General features: G+C 41.1%; 4 protein-coding genes across 5 annotated transcripts; 3 read left to right on the forward strand and 1 right to left on the reverse strand.

Moving 5' to 3' along the window:
• The first annotated feature begins 934 nt into the window (after nt 1-934).
• On the forward strand, nt 935-1591 carry LOC115738800. The gene has a single exon (XM_048283381.1). The coding sequence runs from the start codon at nt 1190-1192 to the stop codon at nt 1397-1399; it is 210 nt and encodes a 69-aa protein (XP_048139338.1). The 5' UTR covers nt 935-1189; the 3' UTR covers nt 1400-1591.
• A 5028-nt stretch (nt 1592-6619) lies between these two features.
• LOC115738934 (probable WRKY transcription factor 75) lies at nt 6620-9094 on the reverse strand. Its single transcript, XM_030671747.2, has 2 exons — nt 8547-9094; nt 6620-7027 (listed from the first exon to the last, which is right to left on the reverse strand). The coding sequence occupies exons 1-2, from the start codon at nt 8942-8944 to the stop codon at nt 6850-6852; spliced, it is 576 nt and encodes a 191-aa protein (XP_030527607.1). The 5' UTR covers nt 8945-9094; the 3' UTR covers nt 6620-6849.
• Nucleotides 9095-19024: 9930 nt separating this feature from the next.
• LOC115738887 (ACT domain-containing protein ACR6-like) lies at nt 19025-22831 on the forward strand. 2 transcript variants are annotated; one of them, XM_030671672.2, is made up of 7 exons: nt 19025-19346; nt 20035-20080; nt 20280-20394; nt 20482-20549; nt 21162-21770; nt 21953-22057; nt 22137-22831. In XM_030671672.2, exons 1-7 carry the CDS (start codon nt 19300-19302, stop codon nt 22476-22478), a joined length of 1332 nt encoding a protein of 443 aa, XP_030527532.1. In that variant the 5' UTR covers nt 19025-19299; the 3' UTR covers nt 22479-22831. The 2 variants fall into 2 exon arrangements, with proteins under 2 accessions (XP_030527532.1, XP_048132100.1); XM_048276143.1 differs by lacking the exons at nt 19025-19346; nt 20482-20549.
• A 136-nt stretch (nt 22832-22967) lies between these two features.
• LOC115738886 (pentatricopeptide repeat-containing protein At5g14080) lies at nt 22968-25727 on the forward strand. The gene is made up of 3 exons (XM_030671671.2): nt 22968-25015; nt 25125-25411; nt 25471-25727. The coding sequence occupies exons 1-2, from the start codon at nt 23362-23364 to the stop codon at nt 25394-25396; spliced, it is 1926 nt and encodes a 641-aa protein (XP_030527531.1). The 5' UTR covers nt 22968-23361; the 3' UTR covers nt 25397-25411; nt 25471-25727.
• The last annotated feature ends 591 nt before the right edge of the window (nt 25728-26318 follow it).

Consider the following 26318-nt stretch of genomic DNA (forward strand, 5'->3'; position numbering starts at 1 on the left):
TGAAAGTTATGGCACTCAAGTGAATGTCGTACAAAAATTATGGCACTTCTAGTATACTTTTCCCGAGAAATTGTCATGCATGCCCATAACGTATCTTTTACACGAGAAAATTTACCCAAAGAAATAAGTTTTAAATCTCTTATAACTATGTCAATTCGGTCCTAAATGTTCTTACGTTTTGTCAATTTTGGCCGAAAACCGCCGACATGGATGCCGATTGTCATACATGGCACAACTAGTGCTAACTTGAATAATTTTTTATAATATATATTAATATTTTGGATTTTCTTGTAATTTTCTTATTTTTCTTTACTTTTTCTTTTTTCCCCGGGTTAGGTCGGCGAGGGCATCGCAGCCTTTGCCTAGACCCGGAGAGGACCACGGCACCTGCGCCCGGCTAGATTTGGCAAGGGCGCTACAGCCCTCACTAGATCTGGACGAGGGGCCTCACGACCCTCGCTAGCCCTAAACATAGGGAAAAAAACAAATGTAAAGAAAAGAAAAAGGAAAAGGAAAAAAATGGTAAATAAGAATTCAAAATATTGTTAAAACTTATCCATGTTAATTCCGGTCGTGCCACGTATGACGGTCGGCATCCATGTCGGCGATTTCTAGCCAAAATTGGCCAAATGGACTGAATTGGAATAAATGCAAAAAATTTAAAACTGAATTGACACAATTGCAATATGATTTTTAGGATTTTTTTAGGTAATTTTTCCTTTTTCCATTTGTAAAATTTCATCATAGCTGTTAAACCGTAGCAACAATATTACGCAATACATAACAATATGTCAAGAGTAGCAACCTTTCTTCTTCAGATTATCTTCTTTCACATAAAGTTAATAAGTTGATCTAGGATTAGACTTTTGACCCCAAAAAAAAAATTTGTAGGATTGGACTAAATCCAAGAGTTACCAAAGCAGGGTTTCAGATTTCATCACCAAGGCGCATCAAATGGCCACGGCAATGCCGTCCTTAGTGGGTGTCGCTGTCGACTCATCGTCGATTCCGATGCCTCGTTCGGACCACTCCTTGTCTTTCCTTGGCAACGCATCTATTAAAAAGGAGGGTGTTTTCCTAAGTGCTTCCTTCACACGATCACAGTCTCAGTTTCCTGATTAATCTCCATATCCAAAACGAATTAAGCCTTCGCGCCCTTCGTTCCCCGAGGAATTCGTCTGGATCAACGATGGCCGATTGGGCTCCGGTTTTTGTCGGGGTGTTCCTGTTCGTGATCCTTTCGCCGGGCCTGCTGTTTCAGTTGCCGGGGAAGGGCCGGCCAATCGAGTTCAACAGCATGCAGACGAGCGGGGTCTCCATCCTCGTTCACACCATCATCTTCTTCGGCCTCATCACCGTCATCCTCATCGCTATCGGCCTCGAGATCAACTTCGGATGACATGACACGGGATCACGATTTTTTTCCACCGGTCGAATCGGTACATTTGCTATGCTTTTTTGGCGTTAAATGTCCTTGCGACTAGCATTTGGACATTTTTCTTGCCAAATGCTTTTCGCATGGCTATTTGTGGAAGGGCAAAAATAGATTCATTTGTTGGTTGTGCGACAAAGAATATTTATAATTACTAAAGGTGCAAGTTATGAACATCAAGTGCTGGTGCTCGTGCAACATGAATTTTCCTGATGCTTATTTGTATTTTCATAATAGAAAAATTTGAAAGTAGACCATCACAATTATGTCTGATTCATATTCGCCTCCTCACCCTTGCTCCCATCGAATCGTTTCTCTGTCGGAAATGTCAGGTAATGAAGCGGTCCAAGGAAATAACTCACTAATTAGGGAAAATTTATTAAGAAAATCTTAAACCTATTGCAATTATGTCAATTCATCTTAAATTTTTTTTACCATTTTTTTTTTGGTCGAAAGAAAGATTACATTCATTAATCAAGATAATATTCGAGAGGTACATAGAATATTTTCAATCTCTCATGTAACTGCAGAAAAAATCAAATACTAGAAAGCAAATAACAAAGCATATTCTGCAACTAGAAGCACACTCTCATCCTCTAAGAATAGATTTGGCATTACAAAATTTCAACAGCCGATCATCAGATTCAATGATAAGCACACCGAGAAATCCCACACCAATTGCAACGGCTTGCAATGCGTGTTTAGATTCGACAATCCCATCACCATCGCCAGCAGTAACACCAACATCACAAATCAAATACCTATAACAAACTCCCAAATCTATATTTAGATCTAGTTTGGGAAAGTAAAATTCATGTATCTAGACCTAAATCTAAACCGGGAGAGATGAGCGGCATAATCTCGAAGAGTTTATGGAGTCACGTCACAAACATCCTCATCGGTGGTTGTCGATCGGATGTATGGCCTAACCGGTCTCCGCATTTACCGAAGATCAACCGTAGAAAATTATTCACACTTACAAACTCTCAAAACATAGTGGGAGAGAAAATCAAAGAAAAAATTTTTTGAACCCAAGATCACCCGTAGAAAGATGGAAAGGGTAGGGGAGAGGGAGAGGGAGAGAGGGGCCCTTAGAATTTGCAGCGGCAACAAAAACCCTAAGGTTGCATTTGGTCTTTTGGATTTTTAACTAGGATAGGATTTAATAGGATAGGATATGAAATCCAGACATTTTTCCATATCCTATCCACTGTTTGATGAATCACAGTAATAAAGCCGGATATATTTATATCCTATCGTGGTCATTATTTGGTATTGACACATATCGATATAATTTAACTTAAAAATGCACAAACGGATACTATAAGAATCTCTCATAATATTCTAGTAAGAGAGAAAATATGATCATTCACATTTGCAACTACAAAAGTTTTGTTCTCTCGCTACTTTCGTTAAACTTCAACATGAACCACAAAGCTGCGAAGAAGAATAAGTTTTGATTTTCTTTCTGCTTTCATGGACTTTTGACATGAACCAAAAATCTACGAAAGATAAGAAGTTTCAACTCTCTCGCTATTTTCATAGAGTTCTGACGTGAATTAAAAAATACAAAGGAGTGGTGAAACTTTAACACAAATCAAAGATACATAGAAGAAGTAGATGGAGATTTCTAATTTTTTCTTAGAAATTTTATTGCCCCACATTCTTCGAGAATTATTTTCATTTTCAAGTTTGAATTTTGTTTATTTGAAGTATGGGTTATTCTACTTCATTTTTGTACTTATTTTTTTATTTTTATATCTCATTTTTTTCATTATTTTTATTTCGTTCCATCATTTATTAATAAATTTTATTAAATAATAAACTATACTACCATACCTAAAATATGTTATGATGTGATGTGGACATGAAGCGTGTGTATGCACAAAACATATATTATAAAGCAGGGAAAAACTAAAATTTATAAACACACATATGAATAATTAAAAAATATTTTTTTTTATTTTTTAATTTATAATTCAAATATAATTCACATTTAATAATAATTTTAATTTTATTATTTAAGAAGTTTGTTATTCGAGATAAAATAGCTTATATACCATGAACATAAGAAATCTTATCTACCTTTATCCTACCTTCCTCATGGAATAATTTTATCTTGGCTATATCCCTCTTACATCACACTTTGTCCTATCTTAGGCAGGAGCCAAATACAAGATAAGACAAATTTTATCCTATTCTATTTTTATCCCGACTGTCAAACGCAGCCTAACAGTTGGGGGAGGGGGAAAGGGAGAGGGACAGAGAAAAGAAAGGGATTGACTTAACCCTTGTTTACCAATTGCCTGAATTGGAACAAATGTAAAAGTCGAAAATCGCAAACATGGACAACATTCATCCTACTTGACGCGATCGGTGTTAATGTGCACAAATTTTTTATAATATTTTAATTTTTTTTTTAATTTTAATTTTTTTATTTTTTTTATTTTTTTTCTTACTAGGTCCAATGAGGGCCATCAAGCCCTCGCTGGCCACTTTAAAAGAAATAAAAAATAAAAAACTATTTAAAATTCAAAAAAATTAAAATGCAATTAAAAGTTGTCAACGTCCGTGACGGTCGTGTCGTGTATGACAGTTGGTATCTAGTAATCAAGCGATTTATAACTCAACCGACAAAAAATAATAATTTATGGCTGAATTAGCACAAACAACAATAAGTTTAGAACTTTCTTGGTAATTTTCCCCAATAGCTAGTAATCAAGCGACTCCATGGAAGGCTTGAGAGTGTTATGGATTTTCTTATTTGAATTTCAAAATGTTAACGTTCCGCATAATATGATTAACTAGGGTAGAAGCCAAGGTTTCTCATGGTTACCACCCTATGAGATGAAAAATTATAGCCGAAAGATTAATTTGCGTGACTATAAAACAAGGGACAACCGGACGATACATTCGGACAACAAAAACCAAGGATGTCTTTTCGACGAAATTATCGCTCATCTCGAACAAGAATTTTTCCGCTTTTACAGCGGCACGAAATCTCCTTCCATCTAAATCAACCATCTCTTTCAAAGTGCTATACATTTTCCTTCTTTTTATTTAGAAAACTACTGTTTTCGATGTAGCGAAACATATATAAAGAATCTCTCCCTAGAGAAAAGACCGGCACCACACGTAGTTGATAGGGTCAAGTTCGAATCGCTGTCACCATTAACCACGGGTAGGTACGTGATGGAAGATCGTTACATTCGGCACTGTCCTCTAAAAAATACCTTGCGTTGGTCTCGGATCTATTGAAAAGAGCTCGAGAAATTATAATCCTTCAACCATAATTGGTGACAATAGCCCAGAGATCTATGGCTAAATCTATTTATAAAAAATAAAAATAAAAAAGACAGGGTGGGAAATGGATCGGGCCAGACCGGCCCATTACGAAAATGGCATCGTGCGAGGCTCGGACCGGCCTGGCCCGGTTGACATCTCAAGCTGCGACGCCAACGTCGAGTGCGGTATGTTACCCAAAACCACGAGGTCGCGAGTCCTTTTCCTATTGTTGTGTTTTACGCGGATGCAAAAGAGATAAGACATGCAAGTCCGGGAAACTGCGACTCGTGCGCATGCAATGATGCAAAAGCGGGGGACCGAAATGAATGGCGACCTTTCCAGTTCCACGTTCACCTTTGCTGTCAGAGCGAGAAGCCGGTCTTCAATTTGGCTTTGCCATTCCCCACCCACGAGAGATAGCGACGAGATACTCGTCCTGGTCTTCGTAGCCGCCCTCCAAAGGAGGAAATATCATAAAGTAGTCCTAAATTTATTACAATTATTCAATTCAGTATTATACCTGTTAAGATCAATTTAGTCCATTCGGCCAATTTTTTTGCCGAAAATGATTTTCAACCGTGATACGTGACACAACCGACGCTGAAGTGAATAATTATTATTATTTATTTATTTATTTTTTCCCTTCTTCTATTTTTCCATTGTGGCTGGCGCCGGCCCGGCAAGGCTCGACCCCGCAGTCGCTAGGCAAGGTCGTCCTTGCCGAGGCTTGAACTCGCCGTCATTGAGCGAGGTTGATCTTGCCAAAGGCTCTGCCGGCAAGGATCGCCCTCACCGGATCCGATAAGGTCGTGCCTCGCCGAGCCCCCGGCAAGGGTTGTTGGCGACCTCCTCGGCCACAATAAAAAAATAAAAAATGAAAAATATATAATAATAAATTCATGAAATTGAAAAAAAAAATTATAAGAATTTTCCACGTCAGGGCCGGTGGTGCCACGTATGCAATTTACAATAAAAATTGGTCGGGTGGATTAAATTGACAAATTATCGAAAGATTTAGAACAAAATTGACCAAATTGAAAAGTTTATAACCGAATTCATGCAATTTTCAATAAATTTAGGATATTTTCGATAATTTCCCCCACCTAATCTGCACAGCTTTCCGCCTAGAATTTGGTCTTTAGGGTCCATGTGATTTTGGATAAATCACAATCACATACATGACTGGGCCTCTTTGTGAAGGAAGAAATGAAGGGGGCAAGGATGGTGTAGATTCGAGCTGGGTTTGAATCTCCCTTCAATCGGGTCGGTCCATCCGAACCAATTTTCCTCAATTCACACCTCGTGGGGGGTGGTCCACGATTAACTGCGATTCGCACACGACGTGTAAATTATCCGACAGTTCTGAAGCAGTGGGGACGCCGCTATCCCGTCTGACATTTAGCGACAGCAGCAAAATATATCAATCATGCTCGTCTTTAGCACTTTTCTCGCACCGTCGAAGTAAGATTTGCGACGTGACTAAAGAAATGGACAAACTTTCTGACTGCGGGAGAAGAAAATAGCAGGAGAAGTGGGAGTAGATGACCAACGCAATCAAGGTTTCATAAAATCTCGTAAAAGCGCAACTCGTGTGGAAACATGCTAAATCCACGTCAAAGCACATCATTCGATTCGGGAACCCGTGGATTGCCGATTTTCATCTCGCTTATTACTTTATGTCCAGTCAAGAGAAATGAGCGCAAAAGCTTATATGTAACCCTTTCTCCCTTGTTATTCGCATTCCCTTATCGAATCGAAAACTATTGAAGAAAATTTCTCTACAAATAATAGAAAGGTAATCACATCAACCTCAATCAAACCCGAGGATTGATTCTCCGGACGGACGGACGGACGAACTTCCCTATAGATGCCCATTATTTTCACGATCATTCCGGACTAGAATTGCATGAGTAGATTGCGATTTACTAATCACATGGATAGATACATAAAACACCAAATATGTAATGTGCCAACAAAGTTCAATGGAAATTCCAACTATCACAACCTTGATTTTTTTCCCCCTTGAAGAAACCCTTGAACTCAACCGTTCACTTAAGCAATTCACAAAGCTACCGACCTAAATTTTCGTTTCCTCTTCGTAATTTCCTCCCTTTTCCTTTTGCATGGAAACGCTAAAAGGGATTGTAAATATGCATTTGGCTCAAGATATGTTCGAAATTATCGGTGGGCTTGTCTAGCGAGTGGGTGTGCATGCCTTCGTAGGTTGTCACCACCACACCTTCATCTTTGGTCAGCCTCTGGACTTGCTTCTTCACGTTGCACCCTTGGAAGGTGCACTTGTAGTAGCTCCTGCGAGAACATGAGAATCCAAGCTGAGTGATGGAAAGAGCATCTTTCAGAAGTTGCTGAAGTTAAGATGAATCAAACCAGTGATGATGTCCTCTTTAGAATGATGATATCTAAGGATGATAATAGATCTTGTTGACTTTCTCATTTGCTCTCCACAAGTGAAAAGCATACTTCACACGAGTAATGCTTTGAGACCGTGTGATTTTTTGAAAGGCCCGACTATTCTGAAAGCTTAAACTAATAGATGAAGTGTGGTTTGATATTTAAATGCTCCGGCACTCTCGCGACTGGGCTCGACTATGGCATAAAACTAAAGAGTGCAAAATATGTAATTGGAAGGGTAAATAGAGACTTGTACAGATTTGAACTCTGGACCTCCCGCTTTAGTACCATCTTAGGAAATGCGATGACAAATAAATGTAACATTCTGTTTGTTATCAAATGAGGAGTGCACGAGCCTGTAGGCTTTACAAGATGAGTGCCTACGGTATTGAAATATCAATTATAATCAATCAAGGGAAATATACATGATCTCTTACAATCTCCTAAATATATCACTAACATCCCCTAAAGCTCGGAGTGGTTTGAAAGAGGTCAAAATATATCTCTAACATCCCCTCAAACTTAAGGTGCTTTGAAAAAGGCCAACTTGGGAGATTGTGGGAGATTTTTGTACGTTTTACTTTATTATTTCTAATTGATTGTAATTGATATTTGCTATTTTAGATAGTCACCCCGTAAAGCCTATGAGAAAGCTCATGCGCTCTTCATTTGATAATGAACTTAATATTACATTTTTCAGTCAATCACAATTCTTAATCGACAGCAGATATAATCGTGACTTGGGGGCCATCACAAGGTGTGATGGACGTCCTTCACTATAGCGATAATTATGGCTTGAAAAGTACCATATTATATAGAGCTGAAAAATTACCTTCTTTAGCCTAAACTTTTGGTATGGTTCTTTCACATTGGTATAGTATAGTGGTGACATGGTCCATAATTTTCATCCATGAATCACTAGGAGTGAAAAACACCTGTTCACTAATGTTTCTCGTGCAATTTCTTCAATAATCAACCATCAAAGTTTTAAACTCTAGCCTCTTCTTTTTTTTTTTTTTGTTGGGTTTTGTCATAACCCTAGCTATCTCATCCGAGAGCAAAGCAATTGAAGGTGGATACGTCTCCTGTTGATCACCAACTTGACCCATCAAACTCGAACTATAAAAGGATTCAATTTCCTCCGACATATGATTAATTTTCCTATTAGAATACACATCGTTTAGGGAAAAAAACCTACATATATCAGGCAGAATTCCACTCCAAGGAATAGCTGCATAGTGGACGATCTAGTGCAATCTTACTTTGCGGCTTGACACAGTGAGTTAATCGATACACAGCAGAGAAAGGTCAAACCCTCATAGAAGATCACCTAAAAATTTATGCAAAATTACCAACCAAAAGGGGGAAAAAAAAAACAGAAAAAAGGAGTTCTTAGTCCTCAGATTAAGTGACGTACCTGGGGAATTTGTTGTTCTTGACAGCCTTTTGGCCGTATTTCCTCCACCGATAACCATCATCGAGTATGTCCACTTGACTTCTTGTCTGGAACGCATACCTCGGCTTCCTCGTCTTCTTCTTCTCCGATGGAGGCGGCGGCAGCGGCCCCTTCTTCTTGTCGCCTCCGGCTTTGTCTCCGTCGCCCCGGGACACGCCCGTGTGAAGGTTGATGAGCTCATCTTTAACCTCGGATGACGAACATGTCTCGTTACTGCGGTTCATCATTTCTGATCCAGCATGGTGAGATTCTTGAGCACTTTTGTAGATATACTGCGCAAAAGGAAAGATTGGCGGTGGTGGTGCTGCTGCTACTGATGAAGAAGAAGATGGAGGGAACAAGATTTGATAGCCATCCATGGATCGCTGAGCAGTTTTGTTCTGTGATGATCTGTTTAGGGTTAAACGGACATATGAGACGACGATGAAGAAGAAATATGGGACGAGGAGGAGGAGGAGGATATGGCCTGAAAGTTTCTTGTGGGGTGATATATAAAAGGGAAAATGAGAGACGAAGTGAAAGGTGGGCAAAAGATGGAGAAATGATATTGACGGGCATATATAGAGCATCCCAGCTGACGTAAAAGGCACGAAAATTCTTCGTGGGTAACTTTCCTCCAGTTCCACAAGCTACCATCTTTCAGCATTTTCGGAAAAATTACGCGGATCTTAATCATTAACCGTAGACATTCTACCGTGGGACCCACGTGATCAACGGCGGAGATGGACCGGAAAAACACGATCTATATATTGTACCTTTTTTCTTGGACGGACAACCTGTATTGTTAAGGCTATTCATGAAAACGAGTGTAATCTACTTTCTATGTCATGTATTTATCGGTAATCATGGAAATCCTACGGAGGCTGCTCATGTGATCAACGTTGAGTCCGGCTGTGGGACCCACATGAACAATGGTGAAGATGGACAGGATGAACTTGGTCTATCTATTACGTCTTTTCTTCCGACGGCCCGCATGCATTGTTAAGGCTATGCTCATTAAAATACGAGTGCTTCCACTCGTATGTCGAGTATTTGAAAGTGTGCTCACGGCAATCCTGAAAGGGCTGCTCAAGCGACGAGCGTGTTCGTCTTAATCACTCCAGCTTGGGTTAGAATCGCTGCGCTCGCGCGGTCCCTTGAGATTACTTCCGAAAGGAGCTCGAGACTTTATGTTCGAGGGTTGCTTGATGCGCGCAGACGGGAGACTGCTACATGTCGGGGGGGATCAATTGAGCGGTAGAGACAGAGGGAGAGAGACATTAGGAAGAGGAAAAATCATGGCTGCATTGGCGGATTGATCGGTAAAAGTAAAGGGTGTGGAAAATTAGTGGCGGCTTCCATCATTAAGACTAGGACGTTCAATCCCATGTGCATCCACAAAAGTCCAACCCCAAGAAGGAATATTTTGAAAAGTCTCCTTTCCCATCTACGTTCATCTCGTGAACATTGGATACATTAGGCTAAAGAACACTAGAAGTGTCAAAACTTGTATACGGCACTTACTTTAGTGCCAAAACTTTCAAAACGATCACTTAAGTGCCAACTTAAAAAAAAAACGATCACTTAAGTGCCAACTTCTTTTAAAAATGATCACTTGATTGCCAACTCCAATTTTAGCTGACGTGGCTTATCGGAAATCCGACATGTGCTTTTTTTATTAATATTTAAGTCGACATGGCTCGATGGAGTTGACACTCAAGTGATCGTTTTTAAAAAAAAAAATTGGCACTTAAATGATCGTTTTTTAAAAAAGTTGGCACTTAAGTCATTGTTTTGAAAGTTTTGGCAATCGGGTTATCATTTTTAAAAAATTTTAGCATTTAAGTGATCGTTTTCAAAGTTTTGACACTAAAATGGGCGTCGTACACAAGTTTTGGCATTTATAGTGTACTTAAGCCGATACATTGCTACTTACTACTTGCTCTTGCCATCTTATAAACATTTCATACATTTCCCATTTCCTAAACCTATTACACTTGTGTCAATTCAGTCCTAAACTTTTCAATTGTGACAATTCAATCCTAAACCTTTTGACAACTTGCCAATTCAGCCCTAAACCTTTCAATTATGCCAATTTGGCCATAAACCTTTTAATGATTTGGCAAACTAGTCCTAAACCTTTTCAAGAATTATCAATTTAGTTCTTCAGTCAAATTGCTCAAATAATATGTTTAGGATTAAAATGGCAAAATTTCAAAAGACTAAGGACTAAATTGGCAAAATTTCAAATGATTTAGGACTAAATTGGCAAGTTGTCAAAAGATTTAGGGTTGAATTGACACAATTAAAAGGTTTAGGACTAAATTGGCACAAGTGCAACAGATTTATGACTTTTTTGGTAATTTTTCCCGCGTGAGAGCGAGTACATAAGCGCGTGGAGACTCTTTCGAGTCGATAATCGGCTAGGGTTTCACTCTCGAACCCGCCTCTGCCGGGGGCCCGAGGAGCAAGTTCAATGTATATACACCGGATTAATTTCGGGGAGAAAAATGGAATGTTGTGATCGGTGCAACTTTTTCGATAGGCAGCTCGAAGGTAATGAGACAAGAAGTGGGCAGATGGGGTGAATCGAATTTGCGGGAGTCCGCGGATAGTGCTCTGGCTGCCGCACGCCAGAACCTAAATACCTCGTAGCTTCCTTGAAGCAGCATGAATCCTACGCATGGCTTTGCTTAATGGTACGAACCAGCCAACGATGCTCACGTTTTTTTCCCGTCGAGACCCTTCAAGAACGTGAGGCGGCGCCCGACTTGTCTTAAATTTTCTATTAATTTGTATATTTTTTTCCTTTACTGTTAAGGGCTGATGGGTCCCGCCGGCCATTGGGCGAGGGCCCTCGCCCACGGGCACGCCGCGCGATCCGGCCGGCGAGGGCTTCATGGGAGTCCTCGCAATCGGATCTCGGCTTTTTCTAAAATAGCGCTCACTTGAACAGGCCGTATCCCCCTAACTACCTACTCGTGCTTCTAGCTCGATCAGATATCAAGAGCATGGTCTGGCGGATGATCATCAAGGGGTATGTGCTAGCGCTCTTGACAGGCACTCCACGGCTGGAGACATTTGAGATGGCCCTCGCCCGCCCTCTGCGGGAAGTCGACAATGGAAATAAATAAATTAATAAATTAATAATCCAAAAAAATTTACGAAGTTCAAACAAATAATAATAAATTGCAAAGCTTGTCTACGTCGGTGATTTCTGATCAATTTTAGTCCGAAATAACTACATTAGCAAATAGTTAAAAGGTTTAAGACTAATCGACATAATTAAAAGATTTAGAACTGAATTGACATACGTATAATTCAATATCAAACTTTTTTTTTTGTCAATCGAGTCATAAACTTTTTGAATTTGTGTCAATTCAATTCATCCGGCCAATTTTAATAGGAAATTGTTGACATGGATGTCGATTGTCCTACGTGGCGCGGCCGTGCCGACGTGGATAATTTTTAATAATATTTTATTTCAAATTCATTTTCTTTTCTATTCTTTCTCTTTCCTTTTTTTTTCCCTTCTTGCTTTGGCCGGTCGCCAAACCTCACCCTCGCTAGCCTTTGTTCAACAACTGGCTAGAGGAATAAGGGACAAAAAGGGAAAACGAAAGAAAAGAAAAAAAAAAGGAAAATAAAAAATTCAAAAATTATATTAAAATATTATGAAACATTGTGCACGTCGGCGCCAACCACGCCATGTAAAATGGCCGGCACACATATCAACGACTTCCAATTAAAATTTGCCGGACGGACTAAATTAGCATAATTGCAATAGGTTTATGATTTTTTTTTTCTTTTTGGTAAATTTCCTGAGGCAAAGTGTTAGAAAATTTAAATCGAACCGTGTTTCCATCTAATAAGTTAAGTTTCGGGGTTCGGCTTTCGAATATGGTTTAATTTTCACATTTCTAACGGTCCTGAATCATCATCGGTGCATCAAGCAATAAATTCCATAATGGACCTTCTTCACACGTACCGATAGACAAGATCAATGGGACACCCCCCCCTCTTTAAAGGTGACTATTAGCAATCAGGATTAGGATGTGGGGAAACTAACGGAAGTCGCGAAAGTATAGGGCCTTAAGCAAAAATTCTCAGCATCACTAGCTAGTATGAACTCCTCAGGACTTTATCTTCTAGTTAGATTTTCATAGAATAGCTACCCGATCAAGATCAATGGCTTTCGAGCCCTCGAGTCAAGGCAAACTCCAGATAATCACCAACCCATGTACAGACAAAGGGGTCATGTTTTGTCACGGATATTACAGTGTGCTAGGACCGTCGAAGCATGATTGCTTGCCCTATCGGGGCTCGTCAAGAATCCGTTGCCTCGAACTTGACGGGAGAGAGAGAAGCTCCATCCTGCACGTAAAACACGGCATCTAAGCGTGTGATGACATTCCAAAAATGCGTTCTTTATGCTTCGCAGGAGACAAATGATGAAAACGAGTTTTGTGGAAAACGTCATCTTAGAAATGATCGCTTATATCAATTATAGAAACGAATTAACAAAGAATGTTTTTGACACGTATAATTGTCGACGATACAGACGTTTTTCATTTGACTAATTATTTCATGCGATCATTGTGAAGAAAATATTCCTTTTGGGCATTCATTTTTTCGAGAAACAAACGGAAAATATTTGAGTGGGAAATGGGCGAAGATGCCGTCCCGCGTCGTTTTATTAAACGAATCCGTGTCGGCCAATGACATCGATCGATTCAAATTCTTTTGGACCCTGCTTCTCGTTGTGCTGTTGTACATGAGTTAAATGAACGCATCGTTGGAGACACGTGTACGACAATTTTGACTAAGGATTAACACGAAAAGAAGAAGGAAAATTCTGGAGGACTCTTTTCAAATTTGGATGATAGACCAAGAGCTCCTCTTCCCCCAAAATTCCAACCGTTTGACTATACCTTCCATATCAATCCTTTTCCACACCGGTTCAATTGACCGGACTTTGTAAGAGTTCGTCATTTCGGTTGAAAATGCCTTTGAATGGTCCCTCTTTCGAGATTCATAGACTGCATCTCCTCTCTCTCTCTCTCTCTCTCTCTCTCTCTCTCTCTCTCTCATTATGGACGATTTTTTATTGAATAAAATATTGGGAAAAGAAATTGAAATGTTATTAAAAATTATCCACGATTACGCCGGCATCCACGTCGCCTATTTCCGACCAAAATTGGTTGGATTGGCTCAACTGGGGAAGACGTGAAAATATTTGGGACTCAAGTTGACACGAATTGAAAGGTTTATGACTCGATTTGCAAAAGTGCAATATGCTAAAACACTTTCTGGACGATTCCCCAGTAGGTAAGTCTCCAATTGTAGGGTGGTGAGCGCGGCCTCCGAGGTCATATCGAGTGCCCGACGATGTGATTTAAGCCCCCACGATTGCCGACATTCCACGTTCAAATCGAACCGCTTAATCGCTCCATCTAGTCTTAAGAGGTCTTCCTCGCTTCTTGGAAATAGTAAAAAAAAAAAAATTATGTCGTGACTGGTTATTGAATTGACCAAACGGAACCCAAGATGGGAAAAAATCTTGATTTCGGTGTTGGCCAATGGACGGTGGACCACCAGATATGGGCTTGGGCTTTTGATGGTCTGTCTATTTGGAGCTTAAACATATGGGCTTGGATGTCAAATTGGGCCAAGATGCGATGATTTGATCTATTTTGACTAGAAGCTTTGTTACCTCTATTCCATTAAACTCCTCTTTTGGCAAATGAACAGAGCCTTTTATCTTATAAGTGTAAATACTTGAGTGTGCTTGAGTAAGATTCTCTTTTAAAAAGAAAATTACGGCGTGCTCTCATACCTTCGTCTTTTGTACAATAAAAGAATGCTTTTTTCTGTTTATATTTTATGAGTGCGGGCGTGGAGACTCGGCCACATGGAGGCCTGCGAAATGCCGTGCAATCCCTTTTGAGTCGATTAAGTTCGGACCTTTGGGCTCGCGGAAATTGCCCCGACCCAGAACGGCTTGCACGCGGTTCGCGAGATTTTGAATGAGTGGACCTCCAATTTATGGAGCGAAAACCCCTCACTGTCCAATTGATCGTGCCAAACCCTTGGAGCTCGGTATCAAAATCTTAGAATTTGTGTGCATGCCTAGAATGCCTTCTAAGACAAGGATGCCTACTTTGGAGCAAATTTTCTTTTAATCACATGACGGATTTAGCAAATCGAGGGGCACGGCACATATGATGTGTACGATCATATGGTTATCAACTGTCACGGAGAAGAGATGGTAGGATATGCGCGGACTTTGGCATACATAAAGGAGTCATCCGGTTCGAAAACAAGAATGAGGAAAATCGATGGCCACCGAATTCATCGTAATCGAAAGAACGAAATGATTAACTTCCTCGAAATACTAAAGCCAATGCAAATAGTTTTGGATTCATATGCTCATATCATCCTTCTAAATCAATAAAGGCTCCGTTTATTTCGCGAAATACGAGTAATTTGGAAAAACGTTTCCTTACGAATGGTAAGCAATCGTTATCGCCTATCTTTCGTGAAACAAATGAAGCGAAATTGTACATTGAGTTCAACATTGACCAATTGAGGAAGTTCGGAACCTGATATAAACAATCGCTCCTTCCAAGAAGGAAGTAGATAAATTCCCCATTCAAAAAACCCAAAAAACTGGATCTAACGTGAATGGTTCCAGCTAGTGGGCCCTCCAATTATTTGGTTCCTTCACTGAGGGGCCCCGATGGAGGAATGCCCACCAATCATCATCGACTGAGTGGGGCCCCCGCTTCCGCCCCGTTTTTTCCCCCCTTATTCTTTTTCATTTTATTTTCTCGCCCGCTTTTTATTCCCCCGTTCCGATCCAACTGGCAAACGATCCCCTCGTCCAAGGGGTCGGGATATTTTATTTCTACCCAGCTGGAACATGCCCCTCTCACGTCCGCTCGCCACGTGGCGCCCGATCAGGTCTCTGTGGGTGGGCCCCCCCAACAGCGCCACGCGATACGGAGAACCTTCTTTTGTGGGGAGGGGGGGATATTTGCCGTGTGCTCAAATCAACGACTTTTCTACGAGCTTGATTTTGGCGCGACTTCTCCGAAGATTATTCTCCCCATTTGCACATCGTTTTACTATCATTTTCCATCACACGAGTAAATTTACATATATTATTCACGCGTATGCGGGAAAAAGTACAAATTCATATAAAATCGTAAATCTATTTCGCTGATATCAATTTAATGATAAACCTTTTAATTGAACCAATTTAATCCTAAATCTCTTCATATTGGTATAAATTGAGTTCATTCGACCAATTTAGGTCGGAAGTTGGTTACATGAACGTCGAGCGTCCTATATAGCATGGTTTGCGTCGACGTAGATTTTTTTTAGGGTTAATACTACGAAAAATCTCAAATTGATACACTCTATGATAAACATACCCCAAACTATTTTTTTTATCACAAAAATTTTAAACTGGTATATCTATGACAAATTTACCCTCCGATAAATTTTATAGTCAAATTGCCGAGTTAGATGACTTGATAGTTGACTAGTGTCATAGTTTGGGGCACAAATGTAGCATTTTGTGATTTTTTGTGGTATTAACCCAATTTAACAGAAACTAACGAAAAGTAAATTTGTCACGAATATACGAATTTATGATTTTTGGTGCTGTGATTTTCGTTGTATTAATCTTTTTATTTTTTTCAATTTTATTTTTTTCATTCTTTCTTCTTTTCACTAAGCTTCGGCGAGCTCGCTGGCCTCACCCGCATTTGCCTAGCGATGGTCGGTTTGAGTTTCGGTAACCCTCGCCAGCCACAATAAAAATAAAGAAAAATTAATAAAATTAAAATATTTTAAATTTTTAAGAAATATTAACCGCTGGATTGGTATGCAAAATTCAGAGCAAAGCAAGAATATATATATATATATATATATATATATATATATATATATATATATATATTGCAGGCACAAAATATGATATTTTAGTGCTGCTTGAAAAGCTCCACGTTCCTCGCCTCAGTATCACTCTTGTAGTTGGTCGCCGGCCTCGTCCTAATCGCAAAGTGAAGAAGGATAAAGATAGGTGTGGACTCTTCTGCTCCTTCTGCTTGGAAGTCTACTCTTGATGAGAAGCCTTGTTGCTCTCCATTCCTTGTCCACTCGCCCAAGAGATTTCCCCCCTTACCTGCCTCCCGCTTTGTCCCCCGACAAATCCGAAAAATATTTTCTAATGTTTCGTTTCCATAATGTCAGCGGCATAGAAATTCTCGTGCCCCAAGGTAACACGTCGTCTCATTTCATGTCCATTGAATAAGATACCGCCACAAGGCGATGAGCATGATCTCTCGATTATTCAAAGGTTCGGAAGAGCCAATAGTCAACATGACTCCGTGCAACCAGTCAGAGGCATCGCGACATCTCGCATGTTATGGATCAAGAAAAAAAAAATCAAGAGACAGAGACCATGTAACATCCATTTCATGAACAAGAGAGGTTCTTTGTCAGAAACAGTCCCCGGCAAAAAGATGGGAAAAATACCAAAAAAGTCATAAATCTATTGCATTATTACCAATTTAGTCCTGAACTTTTCAATTAGACCAATTTACTCCTAAACATTTTCACATTGGTACCAATTCAACACATCTAATCAATTTAGGATGGAAACTGCCGACGCAAACGCCGATCGTCTTACGTGGCACAACTAGCTTCCTTGATTTCTTTTTTTTTTCCTTTTTTCCATGGCCTATGTTGGCACTAGCAAAGCCATGGAAATAGCTTTTTTGAATATTTTTTTTCATGGCTTGCGCCCTCTCCAACACTCAGAAAGAAAAAAATTCAAATTGAAAAATGTCTACGTCGGCGCTAGTTGTGCCACCTAAATTGGTCGGATAGACTCAATTGATATTAATGTGAAAATATTTATGACTAAATTGATTACTGATTAGATTAATATCAATATAATAGATTTTTTTTTTTTTGGGAACTTTACCCGCAAAAAGAGCAGAACAACCTATACAAAGATTTAGTTGCGATTTAGGTGTTGGTTGCGCCGACCGAGATTTCATAAGCACGAGCAAGGCGTGGAAACGTGGGTTGATCGTATGAATTCGTTTGATTGATCAGGACGTGTCGTGAGAAAAGGCAAACGGAAAATCTTCTCGAGTTTGCTTCACGAGTGACTTCCAACTTCTTCCTTCCCCACCTAACCCGACCTCCCTTTCACGACCGTTTCACCTTCCATCTCCCAACCGCCCGCCCCCGACCCTTCATTGATTAGGTTTTCCTTATCCTAGGACGGTGCTAGACATTGCCACTCTATAGGCAAAAGTTCAGCCTCGTAGTCACGACCTAATGCGAGTGTTTACTTTGTCGATAATGACGCCCAACATCATCGCTGGCCGATTAGGTTGTCGGGAATCGGGATAGATCGTTGTCCGCACGGCCGATTTCGGCCCGATTGTGGGGATGTCCATTTGCAGCCGGCTACATAACTTGACAGATCGATTTTGTGATTCGGCTAGAATATACTCGATGTCGCTCTCGTTTCGTTATTTGCAAGAACTGCTGTTGAATGTGTGTCGTATGATTCCAGTATGAGTATCTGTTCTCTCATGTACATTGCGGGACCCCAATCGTATCGAAATTTGAACGAGTGCGGACACCGAGGACGTATACTCGTATGTGGGTCCCGCCGGAGAACTTCGAGATCTTGGAAAATGCACGTATAGTTTGTGTCGAAGAAGTTTGGCTTTGAAAAATTGGTGTGGTGTGGGATACTTAATATATTTTAATTGGTCTATAACTTACTGATTTACGCTTTTGAGTGAAAATGAGTTTAATTGGATATGTTGATGAGTTCGGATTTGAACTTTCACTTGTCAATCTCCTCAAGTGAAGGTATTAGGCTTTTGTTGCGCACTTCTAACAAACGGTGAGCAATGCGATTGTAAATTGGTGGGCCCATAGACATTCCCATGTTTGGTGAATATCTCAATGAATGAATTTGGTGACCAATGCGGTTTCTAAAGCGGCAGATTTTATGATCTAGCAATGTGTTTCCAATGACAGCCTTCATGGTTCGACTCGAAGAAAGAGACCTGGGATGAATGTGAACGTTGTAAATTCAAGTAGTAATAAGTTTTTGGACAATGATACCTAAATTAAAGCGATGCAAGCACAATACCGAGCTCACACATGAAAGGGGAATTGTTTTTGAGATATACATGTGAACTGTGTTCGAGATCTCTTATGTCGGAGAATTGTGATAGCTAATCTTGATTCGAACTTGACAACAACAACAAAAAAAAGAAAAAAAAAAGACTTTGATTTGAACAAGTTATTATGATTCGACCAAAAAAAAAAAACAAGTTATTATGAGTTATTTTGGGGAAAAAAAGAAAGAAAGAAAGAAAAGAGCTAACCTTGTGGGTTGAATGTTCAGTTAAAAAACGGCCGGCACTACTCGAGTCTCTCCGTCTCCGTCTGTCTCCCTCTGCGGGGGTTATTCCTTGGATGCTGGAGAAGGCATCGTTGCCAGAACCAGAGCACCCCAACGCTCTCTCCTATTATTCTCTCTACCTAGAACGCCACGCTCTTCCCCGTGAATATATTCTCCTTCCCCTTCCCCCCCTGCGTTCCCTCCTCTGTTCTGTTCACTCCATTCTCCACTTAGCTTGCTCTCAGGCCGCTTCCTCCGGCAGAAACAAGCGGGGAACCGCATACTCCAGATATGGACGATGAGTATGCTAAGCTCATCAGAAGAATGAACCCACCCAGGTGCCGATCTCTCTCTATCTCTCTCTGGGTTTCTCTGTTTGGACGAGGGTGTCAAATTCATGCGCCTGTGCCTGTGCGTGTGCCTGTGCCGTTTCTTCTAATCGCGTCCCTTTCTCGGTGATGATGGCGGAGAGGGTTGTGTCGATTCTCTCGTTCCAATCGCTTTTGGGGTTTTTTTTTTTTTTTGGGGTGCTTTGATGTTTCGTGTGCAAGTTCTTACGGTGCTGCGGCGCTTTGAGTCTATATTTGCTTTTGCCCCCATTTTCCTTCAGAACTTAAACGGAAAGGCCGTGCCTTTAAGGACTGTTGAAGTAATCGACTTGATCGAAGTGCTTTGGCTAAGTTGTAACTTGTGAGCAGATGGAAGTTCACTTCTGGCTATGCTTGATCTTATGTAGGAGTCATCAGTTGAAAGCCGAGCCAAGATCACCGTTTGATGTTTGACTTTATCTTTCGTCAAGTTTGATTTGTGATGTAATGCTGTGAATTAGTACTTGTTCCTTGGATTTAGATGAGCAGCTATTAGGGTAACCGTCAATTTAGTTGGACACGAGGAGGTCATGAATTATGCTTGCTACAGATTCGAACTAATATACATTTTCGCATAACCGCCATGACACCCTACATGAAATTTTCCTGCTCCTTGGCTATGTATCTGTTTCATCTAATTGCTTCTCTTGTAATGCAGAGTTGTTATTGACAACAAGTCTTGCGAGGATGCCACTGTAATACAGGTGCGGCTCATTCTTTCTTTTCTTATTTACTTTCGGGCATAATTCAAGGTAAAATAAGATAAAGTTGGTCAATACTGATGCATTTTGTGTTTCGAAACATGAACGAACATTGGGTTCTTGATAGTTTTGTTCTTCCATGATTTTCTGAAATTATTCTCTCATTCAAAGTTTCTAATTTTTTGCTTTTCATCTACATCAGGTTGACAGTGTCAACAAACACGGAATTCTCCTAGAAGTCGTCCAAGTGCTCATAGATATGAATCTTACAATTACTAAAGCTTATATATCATCTGATGGAGGATGGTTCATGGATGGTGAGTCTTTCTTTGCTACTTGGTAATCTGAAATAAAATTTAGAGTACTCCACCTAGTTTCTCATTATCCCCCTTACAACACTTCAGTTTTTAACGTGATTGATTGTGACGGGAAGAAAATCAAGGAGAAGGAAGTCATCGAGTACATTAAGACGGTAAGTTTGCAGTGGACCCAATTCTTTGTGCTTCTCCTTTTTGTCCCCCATCCCCAACCATCCTGCTGGTGAGATGTAAGAAATCTATAGAATGTGTTTGTTGTCCGAAAGGTTGTTTATCCTGGTGTTGTTCATGTCATTTCCTCTCTCATGAAGAATACTTTTAAATAGTTAAGCAAAAATCTGTGGTAAATGCTCTTTAAGTTGTAGGAGTCGATGGAGATTAGGTTGACCGGGTTAGCGAATGATACTTCAGTTGTTGCTCTGTGACTTTCTCTAGATTTTCTCTGGATTCTTGCTTGTCTTTCTCCATCTTTCTCGCTGATCCACCTTTTTCATTGTTTGTCTGGGCTATCAAAGTGATAGATACATGTGAGTTGAATCTGGAATTTTGCTAGTTAAAACATCAGAAATTTGTATGAGCTCATCCATTCTTCTTTTGTCATGAAATAAAATTGCAAATGTCATGAATGATTATCATATGTTCCACTGTTTTCTGTCCCATTGTAAATGCTGGAATACCTTTGTGCTTCTTAAAGCTTGAATCATTCACACATGTATTATAATACGTTCGACAATGGATTATCAGTAACTTTGATATCAACTTTGCAGAGACTTGAAAGCAACGCAAGCTTTTCCCTCTCATTCAGAGAGTGCGTAGGGTTTATGCCCTCTAATGAGCACACCTCAATCGAACTCTCTGGTACCGACCGGCCTGGTCTGTTGTCTGAAGTGTGTGCTGTTCTTGCAGACCTTCACTGCAATGTAGTAAATGCTGAGATATGGACACACAATTCTAGGGCTGCAGCTGTTGTTCATGTCACTGATGATTCCACCGGGTGTGCTATCAAAGATCCAAATCGTCTCGCTACAATAAGGGACCTTCTTTGTAATGTTCTTAGAGGGAATGGTGCTGTTAACACAGCCAAGATGACACTTTCACCGCCTGGGGTGACTAACAGGGAGAGGAGGTTACATCAGATTATGTTTGCGGATAGAGACTATGAAAGGGTTGATAAAGAAGAGATTGGGAGGATGCATGATAAGAGCACGAGACCCTTTGTAACAGTGATGGATTGTTACGAGAAAGATTATACCATTGTGACCATGAGGTCTAAAGATCGACCAAAGCTACTGTTTGATATTGTTTGCACATTGACAGACATGCAGTATGTAGTCTTTCATGGAATGGTCAACACCGGGAGGAAAGAAGCTTATCAGGTAATTCATACATCCTGGCATTCCTTTTTCCTATTGCTTTTGCATTCTTGGGGGAGTACACAACGAGTAGGACTTTGAGTTAGTAAATTGACACTTCTCTCAAAGTTTCCACCTAGTCAGCTATTTGCCTATCAAATCCTTCTCTTTGATGTTAACTGAAGTTTAATTCCATATGGTTGAAGGAATTCTACATCCGACATGTCGATGGGCTGCCCATAGGCTCAGAAGCTGAACGGGAAAGGATCACACAAGGTCTTGAAGCAGCTATTGAAAGGCGGGCATATGAGGTACTTTCGACTTTTGCTCGAAGAAATTTTCGTCTTTTGTTGCTGGGTAGCAGTGAACTGATAAAAAGCCTTTTTGTAGGGTTTGGAACTGGAATTGTGTGCCGAGGACCGGGTTGGACTCCTCTCGGACATCACTAGGGTGTTCCGGGAGAATGGTTTGTGCATAAAAAGAGCTGAGATTTCAACTAAAGACGGGAAAGCCAAAGACACGTTTTATGTATCTGATGTCACGGGTAGCCCTGTGGACCTCAGGATCATTGATTCGATCCGTCGTCAAATTGGACCGTCCGTGTTGCAGGTGAAGCACAATCCGCTTCTCTCGCCTAAACAACCTCAGGGAACTACTGCCGGTTTCCTCTTTGGCAACTTCTTCAGAACAAGGAACTTCCAGAACTTCAAGTTGGTTAGATCGGCCTCGTGAATGGCTCACCACGTGATCCCACAAGTAGACACTGTACAGAAGACCTGAGTATTTCAACCCCTCAAAACATACGTGAAATCATGAATACTGTGAATACTAAATAGGTGTACGTCTGGACCAATTGATGATGGGGGTATAGCTCTCCGCAATTCGACTGTGTACATAGGAAGATTCCAATGACCACCATCTGCACTGTTGTGGTGGTTTCTTTTGTAAATCTTTACTTCCTGTAAGTAAGATAGTGTACAGGCTGATGTTGTACATCTGCTGTGTACAAAGCTGTGAAAAGTATCGTTAGATCAATGAGATAGTCTGTGAATATTGTGTATAAACCCCCATACTCTCTGCTTTCATGTGTCATGTCGTTCGTAGTTCTTTAGTCATTTCTATTAAGCTGCACTCTCTTGAGGAATGACATGACGAGGATTTGTGATGGACGAAAATTTGTATTCAAGTGGGAAACAAATTGGAACGAACTTCCAACTCCAACACCTTCATCGACCAAACAGCCACCGTCGGCGCTCACCGGCTGGATCTTCCATCGTCAGAAATAGTTCTGCGGCAACCCGGCTCGAGTCCTCGAACGCTGGACTTTGTCATTGACATGATCCAAGCAGTTGCCGGCCTAACCTGATTTTCCGTCAGCTTGATCTCAAGTCCTTGGCGGGGCGACAGTAGCTGCTCGGAGCTTTCTTCTTGAGTCTCATCTTTACCATGCTCGTGCATTGAACTCCTAAAACTCGCACACTTAAATCGTTTCAGAACTTCCGTTAAGCCCATCTGGTTTTTGCAGGGAAAAAAACAAAATCCCAATATAACATTCTGAGAGACAGAGACAGAGACTTGGGTTCGGCTGTCTGTACGCCGGTCATCGTTCTCTCTCATGAAATCTAGCGTGACTGAACTAGCAACGAGAATAAGCAGGGCTCTCATTTCAGCCTCCGACCGCACCGTCCCGTCGCGCACATGGACGGCCTCGCTCGAGCAGACTCTGCACCGTCTCAACTGCCGCGACTTGCTCACCCCTCAGCTCGTCGCCCATGTGATCGACCCTTTCCTGATCTCTCACCACTCGCTCGCTCTCGGCTTCTTCAACTGGGCCTCTCAGCAACCCAACTTCGCTCACGATCCTCTCACTTATCGGTCCATCCTCAAGTCTCTCTCCGCCTCCGGACGGTTCAATGCCGTCGAAGCTCTCTTGAAGCGAGTCAGAGCCCGCAAGATCGGCCTCGACGCTTCGGCCTACGGGCATGCCATCGCTTGTTTCGTCAGGAACAAGAGGACCCACGATGGGTTTTTGGTTTTCAGTGAGATGGGTTCGTTAATTGGGGATGTAGGACCTGACGTGTGTAACTTGCTTTTAGCTGCTCTAGCGTCTGATGGGTATATCGATAATGCAAGGAAGGTGTTCGATGAATTGATGCAACGAGGTGTTCGTTTGACCACTCTAGGATTGGGCGTGTTCTTGTGGAAGTTTTGCGGTAATGGGGAATTGTCTGAGGTTTTGAGCGTGTTAGATGAAGTTAGACGGCGTAATTTAGGGATTAACGGGTCAGTTATTGCTGTCTTGGTAGTTCATGGTCTTTGTCAAGCTTCAAGGGTATCGGAGGCTCTCTGGATGTTGGACGAGCTGAGAAGTAGAAGCTGGAAACCTGATTTTATGGCGTATAGAATTATTGCCGAAGCATTTCGAGAAATGGGTGATGTGGTGGAGAAAGAGAGAGTTTTGAAGTTGAAACGGAAGTTAGGAGTAGCTCCGAGGGCGAATGACTATAGAGAGTTTTTATTTACTCTGATTTCTGAAAGACTAACGAAGGAAGCCACAGAGTTGGGAGAAGTCATTATTAGTGGGGACTTCCCACTGGAGGATGATATCCTCAACGCATTGATCGGAACAATCTCAGCTGATGATCCTCAATCAGCGATCGCCTTCTTTAGGTTCATGATTAAGAAGGGAAAGTTCCCGACACTTCTGACATTGAGCAATTTGTGTAGAAACTTATGCAAGCACAACCAAACTGATGTACTGATGCAGGTGTATCAAGTCTTGGATTCTGGTGGTTATTTTGCTGATGCGGAGAGTTACACTGTGATGGTCTCATTTTTATGTAGGGCTGGAAGAGTAAGAGAAGCTTATGGAATCCTTCAGGTGATGAAGAAGAAAGGGTTGGGCCCAGATGTGTTTGGCTATAATTCTGTTCTGGAAGCATGTTGCCGGGAAGATCTTATGCGTCCAGCTAAAAGGCTGTGGGATGAGATGTTTTCAAGTGGGTATTCTGGAGATTTAAGAACATATACTATCTTGATCAAGAAGTTCTCTGAAATAGGGCAAGCTGAAGAGGCAAGGAGGCTGTTTTACCACATGTTGGAGAAAGGGTTGGAACCGGATTCCTCAATCTACAGATCTCTCATAGAAGGGCTTTGTCAAGAAGCAAACTTTGAAGCTGCCTTTGATATTTTCGAAAAGTGTATCGAACAGGATCCAACTCTTGCCATGAGTGTCCTCAGTGCATTCGTCCTAGGTCTCTGCAGAAAAGGTAAAGTTTCGATGTGCTCAGTTAAATACAGAATTTGAGTATTCTTGATCTTATATAATTGCAGCAACTGATAATGTCTTGGTTCTATGTCTTGACATGCTTGATGCAGGTGATTTTGTTACTGCTTCAAAGTTGCTCCAACGTTTCCATTGTGATTCGGGCAATTTAGACTCCCATGTCACTTTCCTGAAATACTTGAATGATGCAGACAAGGCCAGACTTGCGCTTGAACACATGAAATGGATTAGGGAAAACTCTCCTCTGACGATGAATCGTATTTCATCGGAACTCGTATTCCTGCTTTCTTCTGCGCCTGAATCGGAACCAATCTTGAACTGGCTTGAAAGAATGCAAGAGAAGGAATTGCCTGGCAGTCAATAATTCCTCTCCATAGCTATATATATATATATATCTATATATATTTTTTGTTTTCATTATCTTCACTATAGTTGTACCCTGATTTATTCCAGCATCTCATAAGTCACAAAGTGACTGGCAATTTTGCTCCTGAATTTTTAAGAGTGAAAGTTGGAGTTAGTACTTTCTGCACTTTCTTTAAACTGTGCATATGGTACTATAACAATTTCTAGGGGTAGCCAATCTGTGTTACCTTCTAGATGGAATAGCTCTGAGAGCAAGCAATTGAGACATTAGTTACATGGTAACTGATGCAACTTTAAAATGCTCTCTGCTTGTTTCGCCCATTTAAAGTAACTAGTCTGTCTCCAGCAGCTTCTTGCCAATCTAGGCAATGGCTTATGTTAGATCATGTTCATTATGCACTAAAAATGCATATCTTATTAGGGAGATGAAAAGCTGTTCTCTTTTCCCAGTTTAGTTCGACTCTGAAAGCTTAAAAAAAATTACAAAAAAAAATTATTAACTGTAGATGAAAAGCCGCAAAGCCCTCCCAAGGTCACTGCCCTCGTTGTGGCCGGCGAGGGTGACGGCCCTCGTCAGGCACAGCGAGTGTTGTGGCCAGCTCGCAACGCCCTCGTTAGCCTTAACGAGGGGTCCCAACCCTACATTTGATAAGGGCTTTGCGGCTAGACATGACCATAATTGAACCAAGGCCCGGAACCGGCCCGTTGACCGGGCCCACGGTTCCGACCCGGTTTTTTTTTTTAAAAAAAAAGGGAGGAGGCCCGGGAAAAAAGAGTTATTGGGCCTAGGAACCGGCGGTTCCGAACCGGAATCGGAACCGGCCCGAAACCCGAACCGCCGGTTCCATGGAACCCGCCAAGTCTATTTGCGGCCCTCGCCCGGGGTTCGGCGACCCTCGCTGGCCCCGAACCCATAAGAG

This window comes from Rhodamnia argentea, chromosome 1, assembly GCF_020921035.1.
Source record: "Rhodamnia argentea isolate NSW1041297 chromosome 1, ASM2092103v1, whole genome shotgun sequence".
In the NCBI taxonomy this organism is placed as follows: domain Eukaryota; kingdom Viridiplantae; phylum Streptophyta; class Magnoliopsida; order Myrtales; family Myrtaceae; genus Rhodamnia; species Rhodamnia argentea.

Excerpts from the sequence above, each read along its gene's own strand:
- LOC115738800 (XM_048283381.1), top strand. The coding sequence starts at position 1,190 with ATGGCCGATTGGGCTCCGGTTTTTGTCGGGGTGTTCCTGTTCGTGATC.
- LOC115738934 (XM_030671747.2), bottom strand. The coding sequence starts at position 8,944 with ATGGATGGCTATCAAATCTTGTTCCCTCCATCTTCTTCTTCATCAGTA. Across the intron at positions 7,028-8,546 it reads AAGAACAACAAATTCCCCAG|GAGCTACTACAAGTGCACCT; the intron begins GTACGTCACTTA and ends ATGTTCTCGCAG.
- LOC115738887 (XM_030671672.2), top strand. The coding sequence starts at position 19,300 with ATGGACGATGAGTATGCTAAGCTCATCAGAAGAATGAACCCACCCAG. Across the intron at positions 20,395-20,481 it reads TGGAGGATGGTTCATGGATG|TTTTTAACGTGATTGATTGT; the intron begins GTGAGTCTTTCT and ends ACAACACTTCAG. Across the intron at positions 22,058-22,136 it reads TTGAAAGGCGGGCATATGAG|GGTTTGGAACTGGAATTGTG; the intron begins GTACTTTCGACT and ends GCCTTTTTGTAG.
- LOC115738886 (XM_030671671.2), top strand. The coding sequence starts at position 23,362 with ATGAAATCTAGCGTGACTGAACTAGCAACGAGAATAAGCAGGGCTCTC. Across the intron at positions 25,016-25,124 it reads CCTAGGTCTCTGCAGAAAAG|GTGATTTTGTTACTGCTTCA; the intron begins GTAAAGTTTCGA and ends TGCTTGATGCAG.